This window comes from Strix aluco, chromosome 1, assembly GCF_031877795.1.
Source record: "Strix aluco isolate bStrAlu1 chromosome 1, bStrAlu1.hap1, whole genome shotgun sequence".
Lineage (NCBI taxonomy): Eukaryota > Metazoa > Chordata > Aves > Strigiformes > Strigidae > Strix > Strix aluco.
The window spans coordinates 96795991-96810636 of record NC_133931.1 but is presented as its reverse complement, the minus strand read 5'-3'; the positions used below and the strand labels follow the sequence as shown (position 1 = coordinate 96810636).

Below are 14646 nucleotides of genomic sequence, written 5' to 3'. Positions count from 1 at the left end.
AGCGCCGGCAGACGGGCAGGGGACGGGCAGGGGCGAGGCGGGAGCCGGCACCGTCGTGCCGAGTCCGTGGGAAGCGCGTCCCGCTGGGACATCGCACCCTTTGCTGTTACTTCCAACCTGACAGGAGATGGACGACTCACGGGGGGCTGATTTCTCAGGACCCCCACATTTGGAGGACTTGAATCATGGAAAACTAATGTTTGGTGTCGAGGTTTTAAGCGTAGGAAGGGGTTGCCGCTAGGAGTGACTAAGAGTCACGCATTGGCCCGGCTTGCTAGAAATTGCCCAATTTTTATACTTAAAAACTGTACTTACACTTTGTAAAACCGACTTTGTAAGCATGGCATTGCGGGGCTCAATGACTATTCAGTGCACTCATTTGAATGTGCATAGACAGGGCTTGCTTGAACTGCTGCATCAAAGAGAAATGCTGAAATGAGTCATTTGTGAATCACGGCTTATTTTCTGTTGTTAGCTCATCTGGAATCCCATGGTGATCAAACAGCCTTTTACAATGTGTTAATACATCGCTACTCCATGTGTTTAGCAACAGCTCTGTTCCAATAAATTGTAGGTAGTCACCCATTATAAAGAGGTAGTGTTTTCTGCTGTGTGTAAACTGGCTGGGACAAACTTGGAGATGAAAACGCAGGCGAAATTTCATGCTGTTCCAAACACTCTTTTCCATGCTGCTTCCACTCTGATTTCATACCTGCTTTCTGTCTCCTTGCTTGCAGGGCACAGTCCAGCCAGAAGAGATTGCCTGTGAGGACGAGCGCTCCCATCCTCCAAGGAAGGCTGCGGGCAGCCTCTCCAGCAGCAGCCAAGCCACTTTCCAGGTATGGGAATGGAGGGAGGCAGGAAAAAAAACACCCTCAGCAGCAGTTTAAGGTAAGGCCCTGGTTTCCAAATCGGTGCTCTGCCCATCCCATACCTTCAGCTTCAAGGTCTGGGGAGAGCTTGGGCCAGACCAGAATCAGATTCAGGAACTGATCTGCTTAAATTTGGAGGGGAGGGTAATTCCCTGCACCCACCCCCCTTTTTTTTTTTTTTTTTGTTTTTTCTTTAATGAACTGAATCAGTCCAGCAGGTCTGCAAAAATTTGACAGGAGGCTGAGGAAGAGGGTGTGAATCCCTCGAGGCTGCTATTGTCATTGAACTCTCCATGGTGTGAAACCACAGCCTGAGGTGCTGAGCTTCTCCCCAGAGTGACTGAGGCTCAGGAACCAATTCCCTTCTGCCAGCTCTTTTATTGGAATGAGCGGCTGGAGATAGAAACATCTTCAACCAGCACAGCAGCCTTCACCACAACTCGTCTGTCAGTGCCCTAAGCCCTGTCTGCTTGTATGAGTTACATGGCCGTAAAGGCCAAGTACTCTCTGCCATCAGCTACTTAGACTTCTTCTGTCACACGTAATTGCAGCTCAAAGGTCCTGGAATAATTGCATTCATATTGGGCCTGATCCAGCCTCCAATAATAATCTTAATAATGCTGCTCTTAACCAGCCACATGAAGCCCTTTCAATCCCCAACACAGGCTCAGTCATGCTGTAATTCAGTAGAGGAGGCCACTCACTGTGGGGCTAATACAGTTTAAAATGCAGACAGCCTATTTATGGGACAATTTTTTGTTCCTGCTCTAAATTCTTATGCTCAATCAACAGCCTGTAAACCGGGTCAAGCCAACACATGACCCATTAGTGTAGGCAGTTGGGGCTTACAGCCCTTATGAGCTGTGCTATGCTCCCTCACAAGTGGGATACATCCCCTATTTAGCTAATGGGCCCTGTTGTAGGGGAAAAATATAGAAACCCTTTTCCTGCACTGAAAAATCAATTTCATATGATCACAGGGTTGAGTTTGACCCCACACTCCCCTGCTTGATTAGCCACCAGCTTTTGCACCCAATGCTGGCCTTCGAAAATGATGAAGCTCCACTTTCCCTCTGTGCAGGAAGAGCACAAAATGGAGATAAGCAAAAGAGCTTCACCCCATTGAGATGAAGACCATCCTCCCGCCATTTGTGCTGCTGGGAGCAGGATTCCCAGGAACACAGGGAACGGCTTTCCTCCTGAGGAAGCTCCACATGAGCACTAGACTATAACAAAGCTCAGGGTCTAAAAGATGAATTAAGAAGTAGCTTAGTCTCAAGTTTTGAAACACTAACCACAGCATGCAAGACCAGTCGGGGGTTAAGACATGCCCATATCCAGCAGGAGAGCAGGCAGAAAGGCAATTGTCTCGGGTCCTTACACAGAACCAGTCCCCTGATTTAAACACTCCCTCCTTTTTTTTCTCCAGGGTTATTTTTAAGTTGGCTGCCTGACTTCTGCAGCATGCCCTACCAAGAGCTTTGGTGGGGCAACCTGATACTGTGTGAGGAGAGGAGAAGGGTGGAAAACAGAACAAGAAATAAGGGGGAGGGAGGCAAGAGATGCCTTTTAGGACAGCTTCCCCTGGTTTGGCCTTAGGGGCCAAATTTACCTGTGACAAGGGAGGCTGTCATGGAAGAGCTGGTGAAAGGAGTAATAAGCGCTCCAGGTGGGAAACAAAGGCAGGGCAACCACCCACCCATAAATATAGGCAGGGCAGGCCTACATCTACATTGCCTACAGCTGGGGCCATCTGTCTACAGGCAGGGAAGGGTGTCAGGGGAGGAGGGCCTGTTCCAGTTAGCGAGGTTAAGTGCAAAGCAGGTGATGCTGACTCTGGGGCAAGTGATAGCCTGTCTGCATTTGCATGCCATATTTTTCCAGTGACACTTTGCAGAGTGTGCGTGTGTTTTCTGAATAGCCCCAAATAAACACCGCACCCCTCAGACATGTACATCTCTTACATGTTTTGAAATAAGTACCGACAGCTGGAAGACAGGAAAGGGGGCAAAGACTTAGGAGACACTTCTGCAGAGCCCATTTATACCAGGACCTCCAACAGAGTAACACAGAACTCAGGATGGATGAGTTTCCTTCCTCTTTGTCCAGCTGTCTCACCACATCCCTGTACCCTTAGGCAACTTGCTTCATTCCTTTGTGTCCCAAATATCTTGAAGATACAGGATAAATAATGCCACCTACCTCACAGAAAAATATTTACAGTTTCTCTTAGGATTTTCCTAAGTTTTTATGCTGAATTTCCTCTGCTTCTGCCTTCACCACTGAAGAACACAGGGGCTTATATTGTGATCCTGATGCAGAGATACAGACATGCATTTCTCATAAGTACTGTATTGCCCTCCCAATTTGTAAATCTGACCCCCTGAGGGCCAGAGGTACTTCAAATGCTTTATTTTTGCTTCTTGTCTTTAAGGGTCTTTCCCATCTGCATCTCGTGCATACTGGGAGATACGGGGATGTAGAAAAGATGATGATAAATGTCATGACTCCAGGAAGCGGTTCTTTAAGAACATTAGTCACTGTGGATAAAGTTGCCAAAGAGAGCAATTGCAGCATCTAAAGAAGGGTACGAAAAGAAGGGAAATTGCACAGCTCAAATTAGGGCCATGCTGTTGGGTAGCGTTGTCCAGGCTGTCTTTGCAGAGCTCTCCCACCTCAAGTGCGGTGTTTCTGATGCTAGGTTAAAGGAGGAAAAAGTCTGGGGTTGTTCTGCCACTGAATTTCCCAAAAAGGAGACACACAGGGGCGCCAAAGACTTAGGAAAAGAAATCTAAGCCTGTGCCTTTTTCTGCCTAGCTCCTTTCTGGGCAGACTCCTCACCCCGTGAAGTCAGAGGGCTCTGCTCCATCTGCTCCGGAGCGGGTAGTGTTAAGGGAGCAGCGTATCAGCCCGGGCCTGATTTCATTTGCAAACGCGCTGGGGCTTCGCAATCGCTTCAACTTGGCTGGTGTAAACAGGCTGGGTGACTGCTGGCTGCTAATAACCCTGCGCCATTCCCAGGGCGCTGCTGCGGCAGGAGGGATGTGTGTGCCCGGGTGTGGGGGCCCAGCTCCCGCGGGAGGCCGATGCGGTAATTTGTCCTTCTTGCACAGCGCTCGCAAGCACAGCCCCAAACTTGCTCTGAACAAATTTCCCAGCTAAATTTGGAAAAGTTCCATGGTATCAGTGTGGTAATAGCATCCTTTGGGAAATAAAGTTTGCTGTCCAAGGGTCCGAGTAACTGTTTGGTTTCCTGGGTGTGATGATGACGGTCTGAAGCTCTGTCCAGTTGGTTTGTTCTTACGGGCTGAATCTGGCATGGTGGTGTCTGCAGCTGCTGTAATGGACATCAAGGTGAAAATCCTCAGGACGGCTCTAATGTGGGTGCATGTCAGCTGTAACCCCCATTCTCCAGCCTCACCCTCATTTCCACATGACATAGGGAGGAGGCTAGCGTAAGAGCTAGCTTACACATCAGCTCTTGACTGCCATTAGATTATACATATAACGGGTTGGTATTCCTTCAGTGGCTATACGGAATGAATATACCGGATTATCCAGCGCATAGGCTGCTCTCACTTCCACAGGTTTTACTCCATAGTTGTCAGGGAGGCAGGCAGGACATGTTGGTATAAAACACCACATAAACACAACCAAGCCAAGCAAACCAGACCCACAGTATAGGCTGCCATGGAAAAAAAGCCATGCTGTTCACTGTTTTGTTTTGTTTTGCTCTCCACCAAGTGATATATCTTAGTGACAAGCTGCTCTAGCCATACAGCATTGCTTTTAATGCCATAAAGTGTCGTGGGGTGTAGGCATGTGCTAGGACAATGGCTAGAGCTAATGTTAAAGGCTAAATGTATTGCAGCTGCGTGCAAGCTGCGCTAGATTAACGACTACAGCTTTGGAAGTTTCTTGTTAAAAAAAATTACTTAGAGTTTTTTTGTGCAGATTAATATTGTTTTGGACATCAGAGCCTCCAACAGTCATTTTCCAGTAATACGGCTTTTTGTAATTATTCAACACTTTAAAATATATGCCTTGCAGACAGCAGTTCTAATGTTAGCACAGATATATCAAAGTAGATTTTATTTAAACTCTGCTGTGGGTAATACCAGGCTTTGTTTTTTAAGCATGTCTTGGAATTATTAGGGTGTTTTATTCAATGTACTAAAGAATGAAATTCCATTTCCAATATATCATATCATGCCGGGATGGATGCAACACCAAACTATTGTTAGAGAAGCAGACAGTTTCAAACGTGGGTGTCCAAGTTTAGCTATCAAAGAGCACAATTAGGCACCTGACTGGAAATGACCTGTTTTATAGAGATCCTGATCACCTGCTGTTCCTCTTCATATCACTTTCCTGGCAGTTTCCTGGTTGTCACCAGCAGTAAGAGGAGCGGATACTGGTCTGGTGGTTAGTTCAGTCCCAAATCTTGGTTTCCTTTCCTTCCCTTGATCCCCAGCAAACCAGCTGCAAGACCTTGGGGAAATTCCTTATCTTTCCCTTGCATCAGTTTACTTATCTGTAAAGCAGATAAACTAATAACACTGCACCTCTCGAGGGTTTGTTGAACCTTATTATACAGTAGCGAGTGCTTTGAGAGGGAAGTCATTATAAAAATGACAGTGTTAATATGACATGAAGGTAACATGAGGGAGCCCCATTCTGCTCCATGCAAGTCAGAGGAGCCCTGTTATTTGCTTTAGCAGAAGCAGGGATTTGGCCTATGCTTAAATGACTTGCATTTGTTTTTCTTCTTGAATGCTAATATATAGTTAAGAGATAGCATTACAAGAAAAGCTCATTCCTGCCTATGTGTAAATATTTGGCAGCTGAATAGGCGTTATTTAGCAGGGCACAGTTTCTGCTTCTCCACAGTTTCTAAGGATGTTAGTACAGACTCATTCTAAGCTGCTACAGATCAGAAGATACACTGAAATTACCAGATCAAAATCCTTCCCATATAAGTGTACACACACAGAATTTATTTTACTGGGCAATTAAATGTGTAAGATAAATATCCCTGGGGGAGGAGGGTTGTTTGAGGTTTTACAGCATATCTTATTATGGGCTCAGTTTCGAAATCTTAATCCAAACAAAACTCACCATGTAGAGACTTAAGACTAGAGCGCAACTTCGTGTTTCGTACTCGGGATATGTGCACTTGGGTGGATATGTGCGGTTGCGCCAGTTGATTTTAGGACAGGGGAGGAGTGAAGGCAGTGAAGCTTTGCCTAAAGAAAAGCAGCCCTTCCTAGAACATTTCTATTAGCAATAATGCTTTGATCATGCAGGTCACATTGAAAGACCTTAGGGAGCATACCATTTTCTGGATTTCATCTGACAATTTTATTGATGAAAAATCAAAAATAAAGGTCAAAACTTATTTATAATTATTTTTGAGTGGCATGGTCAGTAAAGCTGCCATCTACTGCAGCTAAGAGATTGTTGGCAGAATAGTTGCCAGTGTTTCAAATGCAAAAGCTTTTTGGAGGACATGTGAGCAGTCAGAATTGCCCAGAAAATACTCCAATTTTATGTCCGAGCTGCAAATGCAACTATTTTCTTAAAACCGGGCGGGTATTTTTCTGTTTAGGAAATTAAATGTACAACAGAAAAAGTGGCCAGGTCGGAGTAAACAAATTATCAGATCTTGACATGCTTCTAGTGGATTGATTTCTTTTTCTAAAGACAAAAGTGCTTGGTGACTTTAGCGTGGACTTACTGTGCTTTACAAAAAAAGACAAATTCCTCACAAACATTTGTATTTGAGACCATACAACTACTCCTGAGTAATCAAAAAAAAAGCTGAAGCACAGAGTTTTACCTCACTGACGCTTTATTCATAGGGACGATCTTTTTAGGAGCCCGTTTTCTGGAGATGGCAATGACAGTACCTAGCCCTAAACGGCCTAGGTTGAGAAAAAGGTACCTGGTGAAGCACAATGTACCTGTTACATTTCCCTAGGTCGTCTAGAGCATGGGAATTTGTACCTTGTGGTTGCTCATGCAAACACCGGCCCATCCTCAGTAGCTGGATTGCATTGGTACCGCAGTGTGCACTCAGTTTTAACTCTCAATTACTTCCCGGTTTTGCTTGTTTAGTTGCTTTAGTGTAGTTAGTTTAGCAAATAAATATTAAAGGAGCAGGTGAGACCCACGTGCTCCTTGGAAAAACTGCTTTTTCTCCCCCCCCCCAAAAAAAAAAATTTCATCTTGCTTCCAAAAAGTTGCACTGAGACTGCCCTCCTGCCCCTTCATTTGGCATTGAAAAAAAAAATACGCACTTGTATGCAGAGCTGATTTCCAAACTGATCAGCGCCCTGACAACACTCTGGGGCTTCAAACGCCGGGCCGGGGGGCCCGCGGGGTCTCCGTGCGGGGGGGGGGGGGGGGGGGGGGGGGCGGCAGAGGATGCGCGGAGAGGTACCGCCGTGCTACTCAGGGACACAGCCGCCTCCTCCTCCTTCTCCCGCTCCTCCGCGGGGGCTGCGCAGGGGCGCCGGCTGCGCCGTGTCCTGGCACCGGCTCCGCGCCTGCTCCACGCGGGACGCCTCGCATCCCCCCTCCAAAGCATGTCCCGGAGCAAAGTCGCGGCGTGGGGAGCGGGAGGGCGAAGGGGAGGGAAGGGACATTGGTTTCGTGAGGTCCCGGGCGCGGCTGAAGAGACCTGTTGCACTCGGTGAGCTTCTCTCCCGGGGGAAACGGGCTTGAAGGAAAACAAAGCCTGCTAAAATGAGTAGCCGGGAGACAGCGCCGTGGGCAGGCCAGTCGCAGGTGGACGCGGACGGATTTCTTCTCTTATCCATTCTTTCCTCTCCTTCCCACCGTCCCGAGTCGCGCGTGGGAAGGGCTTCCCCGCATCCACCGGCGAGAGGGTTGAGGCTGCTCCACCCCGGGAGCCGACTCCCCCGCAGCAGGGCATAAAAACAAGACACAAAGGCTCAAACTAACCGAGGAAAAACCTCTCCGCTAACAGCCGAGACGCAGCACCTCCTCCCCTTCTCCGGCACCGGCCTCCCCAAACGAATTGAATCATATTGGACCGCGAAGTGCGAGGCGAGGAAGGGCGGAGAGTGTCTATTTTCTTTTTTTTTTTTCTTTTTGTCTTTGTTTTGTAGGGTTTGGGGTGTTGGGTTTGGTGCGGGGTTTTTATGTCCTGCCGGTTTTTGTGTCTTTCCTTCTGCTCCCCCCCGCCTCTGCTCAAAGGTGCCCTCCCCAGGGGGGAGACGACCCTCACCCCGGGGGCAGCCGCCGCCCCGCTTCCCCCCGCTCCCGTAAAGCCGAGGCAGACCCCTACCAAGCCGCACCTCGCCTTTCCCCCTCCAAAAACACCGAGACCAGGAGTTTAACCTGGGCAGAGGACGGGGGGGGGCCCCCGCTGCCGGCCGCGGCCCCGCGGAGCGCCCGGCGCTGTCCGAGCTGCAAGCGGCCCCACGGGCGCGGGCCGACCACTGCCATTTTTTTTTTTTTTTTTTAATTAAAAAAGAAGCGGTTTATGTGACAGCGAGCCGGTGGCAATCAGCTGCGCTGAACCTCTCGCCAGCCGGCGAGGAAGCATCAGGGCGAGAAAGAACCAACGCGACCCCCCCGGCAGAGACCGCGGGAGCCGGGTTTATCCCCGGGGGCGGGCAGCACGGGCGGGAGGGAGAAGAGAAGAGCTGGCGGGCAGATGGGGGCCGGACAGACGGGGATACCTCCGGCTCAGGGGTGCAGGGACCCGTCGGTAACTTAGCCCGGCTGGAGAAACTCGACGCCGGACAGGGGAAAGCCCTCCAAGAGCATCTTTTTCCTCCCTTCCTGTCAGGGAAGAGATGGGTGGCGGGGGTTTAGCCAAAAGGGTGCTGCCGGTGGAGGGGAAGGGGAGGGGGCAGGGCTTTGCCCCCCCGCTGCTGCCCGCGCTATGACACACGGGGAGAGACCCAGCGCGGCCGTCAGAAATAAATTAGGAGGGATGAAACTCTGCGGTGACTCTCTCCGATCCACCTGCCAAAACCACTGCCGAGCTGTGAACCAGCCCGTGGGACAGAGGGGGAAGGGGAAAAAAAAACAAAACAAAAAAACAAAACAAAAAAAAAAAATCTGCATGTGTCTTTACTTTAAAAGAGACTGTTTTGTCTGGGGAGAGAAGTTTCCCTCAGCCTCATTTTCCCTTCGCACGGGGAGGACGCAGGCGGCAGGACAGGCAGGACGAGTAAGACGCCCAGAGCTGGCACCCCGGGGATGACAGTAGCCCCGGGTGCGGTGGCTTCAGCCCCCTACACCTTTACTGCCGGATTTGCCCTCAAGGCTGAGAGGGAAAGGAGTCCGCTAAACGCCCGGGCCAGGGACGCCGAATTAACCCCCGAAGTGCGGTCACCAAACGCCCCAGGGAGGGGAAAAGGAGCGCCCCACAACCCCGGGCTCTGCAGCACGCCCAGCCCATGCCCTCCTCCCCTGGGCTAAAAAAAGCGCAGGGACGAACCCGATGCGAGCCGGGGCTGCCCCGTAGCCCCAAAAGCCGGGCTCCCGCCTCGCAGGCGGGCTGTGCTGGGACCGCCTCTCCGCCGAGCACCGCGGGGCAAAGCCGGGTCCTGACCGAGGAGATTTAACCCTGCGTGGGGAGAGACGGAGGCAGGGAGAAGGGAAAGATCCTACCGGGAGGACAACAGAAACGTGGCACCCAAGTTTACCGGGAACGTTTCGCTGAAGGCCAGCTTCACATCGGATTAATTGCCCACCTCTCCCCGCAAAATAGTAATAACGAAAAGTAGCGTTTTAAATCATCGTTACGGGGCCAAAATTGCCGTCTACCGGAGAGGGCTCGGAGAGGCAGGGCGGCCGGGAAGCGGGGAAAGGAGAGGCGGCAGAGTCCCAAAGCCACGAAATCTTCGCGCATCTTCCCCATCCCTCTCCCATTCTGCACGGGGCTGTCCTGGCTCCGCGTCTTCCCCGAGCAGGAGCCTCCCCGGGACCCTGGCGGGGGTGGGAAGGGGCAGGGCTGGGTAATTAAATTCCGATGCCTGGCTAATTGCCGTAATTTGACGCTAACTGTGCACGGCGGGCAGGCGCTGGGAGCGGCGGTGGGGAACGCGCCCCGCTCCGCCGCCGCGCAGGAGCCGCGGGGCCCCGCGGAGGGGCCCCGGTCCCCGCCGCCCCCGGCTCGCTGGGCCTGAGGGGTGGGAAGCGGAGGAGCCTCGCGGCACTGCAGGAGCCGGAGCTTCAGGTGCCCGCCGGGGCCGGACGGCTGCGGGTGCCGGCCCTCGCCTCCCCCTTCCCACCTGCCTGGAGACGGGGCCTGACCCCCCCTTCTGCAAGGTCCTTGTCCCCCATCTCTTGGGGTGGGGGAAGGGGGCGTGTTCCCCTTCCCTCTGCTGGAAGCTGAGACCAGCCCAGGACCCTCATGGGTGGGGGGCAATGCGCCCGGGCTTTTAGGAAGCCTCAAAGTGACCCACACCTGAAGCACGATGCCACATTCCCCCGTCTCTGAAATGCAGCGGGCTTGCCGTGCAGCTGCCAAGTGGAAATGAATTGCGTCCCTCCCCAAAATCCTGCAGCTGGAGTACTGCTTCCCACCGCCCCCACCCCCTGGAGATGAGGTTGGGGCCGTGCGCTCTCTCTTTCGGGTGTGAAATCAGAGCCGCGCTACACCCTGGCACCTTTCCAGCGCAATTCGGCACTTGAATCCCCGAGGGGAAAAAAAAAACGCGTGGGGACAAGGGTGCCGACACGAGAGGTCCAAGGGCCACAGATTGTCACCGGCCGGCTGTCCCCGGGGGGCCGCAGCATCCCTCACCCCGCGCCACCCCCACGCAGCCCAGCGGGCCAGACCCCGGCCCGACGGGTGCTGCCGCATCCCCCCCGCCCCCCACCTCGCGTACCACGGGCTGGGAAGACCGCCTGCACTTGGGGGGCTTTTTGGTTCCCCCTGGACTCCCCCGACCACTTGGAGACCTTCCGTTACCACTTGAGCCCTCCCGGTGCTTTGTCTTTTTGGGCTATTATTATTATTATTATTGTAATTGCTACGAGCACGCACTCGCTGGCAACTTACCCCCGAGGAAACCTACCGGCCCCCAGGGGAGGTGAGGATGGGGGACTCGCCCGTCCCCACCCCGGCCGCAGGCCCCCGGGCGGGCAGAGCTGCCCTCCACTTTGGGCGGGGGGGGGGGGGGGGGCGCAGTGAAGCGGGCAGCTGCCGGCGGCCGCAGCGCGGCCGGGAGGCTCCCCGGGGGCTGGCGGCAGTGCACCCCCGGGGGCGGCGGGGCCGGGCCGGGCCAGGCGCCGTAGGAGTGCGGTGGCGGGGGGCAGCGCGCAGGCAGCGCGGAGGCAGCGCGCAGGCGCGGGCAGGGAGCACCCAGCTCTTTATGGCCAGGTGAGAGAGTCCCGGCGCAGGTAAGGGGAGGATTTACCCACAGGCATCCCGGGCGGGTGGCTTGTCCTCGCAGTCCATGACCCAGTAGGGACCTGGGGACCCGGAGCCCGCAGCCAGGATGTCTATCCTTGCCAAGATGGGGGACTGGCAGGTAAGGCGACCCTCCCGCCCTGGGGGGTATTGTTATTTTGGGACGGGAGGTAGGGCTGGGGCGGGGGAGGTTGACGGGCCGGGAGGCAGCGGGGGGCAAACCCGGCGCCGGCGTTGGGGATTTTGCGGCTGCCCGGGCCGGGAGCTGCCCCCGGCCGCGGGAGAGGCCCGGCCGCAACAGGTAGAGAGTGACGGGCCGGGGCCGGGAGGGGCGAGGGCTGCTCCGCTCCGCCGGGACTGTCCTGGCCCGGGGGTGCGCGGCGTGGGCCCGCCCGCCGTCCCTCCGCCCGGGGCTGGCGGCGGCCGCCCCGCCGCGGAGCCCTGGGGCTGCCCCGGGAGCGCCGTGGGCCCCCACGCGGGGCAGGCCCGGGGCCGCGCGGCGTGGGCCCGCCGCGCGTCGGGGACGGGCGGCGTGGGCCGAAACGTCGCTGCGAGCTCCCACGGAGCGCGTCCCGTGGAAAAATAACGCCGCCAGGTCTCACCCGGCAGTAGTCGCGCCCGGAGCGCCCGTGGAAAGCGCTCCCGCGGGGGAAAGCAGCACCCACCAGCGAAAGCGGACGGGCGGGGAAAAAAGCGGCCCGTCGGGGCCTCGCCCAGCCCCGCGGACCCGGGGGGACCCACCCGCACCACGGGCGAGCCGACACGTGTGGAGTTCCGGCGGGCTCCCGGAGCGGGAGACACTTGGAAACCCCCGGAGCGCCCCGATCTCCGCCCGGGCCGCACCGTCGCCCTTTGCCGGCTACTGAGAGGGTGGGCGAACGTCCTGTTCAAACACCCGGGCTTCGGTTACCGAAAACGAGGTGGTTTTGCTCTTTTTTTTTCCCGCCTTCACCCCCCCCCCCCCCCCCCCCCCCCCCCGGACAGTCCAGTTCAGTTCAAGATGGGAGCCTAACTTCTTTTTCTGCTCCCAACTTTTCGAATCTCTCGACTAAGTCTTTCTTCAGACTGCCTTTTTTTTTTTTTTTTTCAGGATAGCATTAAGTCGTCTGCAAAAAAAAAAGGAAAAAATACAGTAAACAAATATATTTTAAATTATTTTTACGGTTTGAACTGGCGTCTTTTTATCAGGTCGGTGCGGAGAAACGATCAAAAGAGGATTTTTAAAATTATTTTTTTCGCACTTAAGTCAACTCTTATGTAATCGCACTTACGGGACTATCTGCCTCGAAATCTGTTCCCGACTTTTCCTTACATCCCGGCCCTCCTCGCTCACGCTCCCCGGGCCCTGCGGGCCCCCCCCGCAGCGCCTGACCGAGGGGCCGGCCCGGGCGGACCCGCCTCCCGCTGCCCCGCGTGGGTCCCTTGGGGAAAGCCGCCCCCTCCCCTCCTGCCTCGCACCCCAGCCGGCCCGGGGCTGGGGGACAGGAGGGACAAGGGCCGGGCCTTTGGCCCACGGGAGTCCCGGGTGGCCGCGGGTGGGAGGCTGTCCCGGTCGGCCCTGCTCTGCCAGGACTGCGCTAAGGGGCGATGGGCCCTTCGTTACCCTCCTCCCCTCCTCTTTTTCTCATCATCCCCCCCCCCCCGGGGGCATTAACTAGGCTTAATCTGCCAGCTCCATTTGAACCTCAATGGGAGTAAAACAACAATTTACTCTCCTGCCCACTTGCAGACAAAAGCGCTGGTGAAAAAGAGCGTCGGGGGGTGGAGGAGGGGGAAGGGGAAAGGGGGGGGAAAAAAAAATCCGTTTTGGGGATGCAGCTGTGTGTGTGTGTGAAGGAGCAGGCCCGGGGACCCCTGGCGGCTTTGCCGCCTTCCCGTTGTGGGTGCGCGTGTGCCGCCCCCCCCGCAGGCCCACTGCGGCTCCCCCCGCGGACTGGAGGGCCCGTGTGCTCCTGGAGGCAGTATATTTTCCCCGGCGTCGGGGGTGTGTGGCCCCGGGAGGGTCTCCCAGGCCGGCAGGGGAGGTTTTGCTGTTGGCAGAGAGAAGTTTTGGGGAGCGGCAGGGCAGCCAGGTGCTCCCTCCACCCCCACGCGGGGATGCCCGGCTCCGGGGGACGCCCGGGGGCCCGGCGGGCGTGGGGGGAACCGGCGCCAGGCCCGACACGCCGGCCCCACGGGGAGGAGAATGCCTGGCCGTTAGGAGCGGCGCGGGGTCAGTGAGAGGAAAAAAAGACGAAAAATCGGGAAAAACGAAGCCTTTCGATGGACGGATCGAGGCTGGACACCCGGGGAAGTCAAAGAGGAGAGAAGGGTGTTAAAGCGGCCCCCCGGGGGGGACGGGCTGAGCGCTCGCTTAGCGGCACATTGTTAAGCAAACGAAGCGCTCCACCTAAGAAAGTACCAAAGTTTTATTGTGGTCATTGTTTTGTCCCTTTGCTCGAGTGCTGCAAAAGACTTTGGCTCCTGCTGCATTCACATTACCGCTTGCCCACTTCTATCTGGGAGGTTATGTCGGTGTGTTTGGTTGTTTTTTGGGTTTTTTTTGAGACCAATAGCCAACAGAGCCGAGAGGGAACAAAATAGTTTTCAAGGGAAGAAGCTTCACAAATATCCACCAGAAAGATCAAATCAAATCCGGAGGGCAACAGAAGCCTCCGCAGACAATAACCTCGTTAGAGGAAGACCGAATCTCGTTTCTCCTCGCTTTGGTTTCTTTAAATCCCGTGGAAAAAAAAAAAAAAAAAAAGGGGGGGGGGGAAACCTAGGGGGTGGCTTCATGGCTAGCCCTAAACTCTCTGCAGATGAAGGGACGATCGCCTCTTTGATTTCGCTGGCCACTTTCCTCCCCGCTGGCAGACAGAAGCGAGGGGGGAACGGCCACCGGCGAGCCCCGCTCTCCCGCCCGCAGGCAGAGGCAGGCAGGGCGGGCAGGCAGGGGCCCCGCTGCCCCCCTCCCCCGCGGTGCCGGGGCTCGGCGGGTTGGAGAAAGCTTTTTTTTTAAAAAAAAAAAAAAATTGTGTGTTTTTCTTTTCTTTTTTTATTTTTTTTTTTTCTCTCTCCTTATTGCTCGTGAGTCCTTTCTACCTGTGTCCGCCGCTGCAGGTTGTGGTGGTGGCGAGCAGCGGGCTGTTGCCGATATGCTAATGAGGCGGTGAGGCTGCGGGTGAGGAGCGGGAGAAGGGAAAAGTTCCCACCATTAGAGGGAGATCTCCGAGCGCGGACGGGAGCGCCGCGCCGCTCCGCGCCGCTCCGCGCCGCCTCCGCCAGCCCCGCGCCCCGCGCCGCCCCGGCTCCGCCACCGCCACTCGTAGGGAGAGGCAGGGAGAGATGCAAACCTCTCTCTCACGCCAATCCATGAAAATGCTTTGGAAGCTGACA

At 55.0% G+C, this 14646-nt stretch overlaps 1 protein-coding gene across 1 annotated transcript in view; it reads left to right on the top strand.

The window, feature by feature from the left end:
* The first annotated feature begins 11374 nt into the window (after positions 1-11374).
* The window catches only part of LOC141930913 (uncharacterized), a 6286-nt gene continuing 3014 nt past the window's right edge, over positions 11375-14646 (top strand). Inside the window, exons 1-2 of the mRNA XM_074842826.1 lie at positions 11375-11389; positions 11864-12188. Coding sequence (XP_074698927.1) covers positions 11375-11389; positions 11864-12188 — 340 coding nt within the window. The remainder of the gene's footprint in view (positions 11390-11863; positions 12189-14646) is intronic.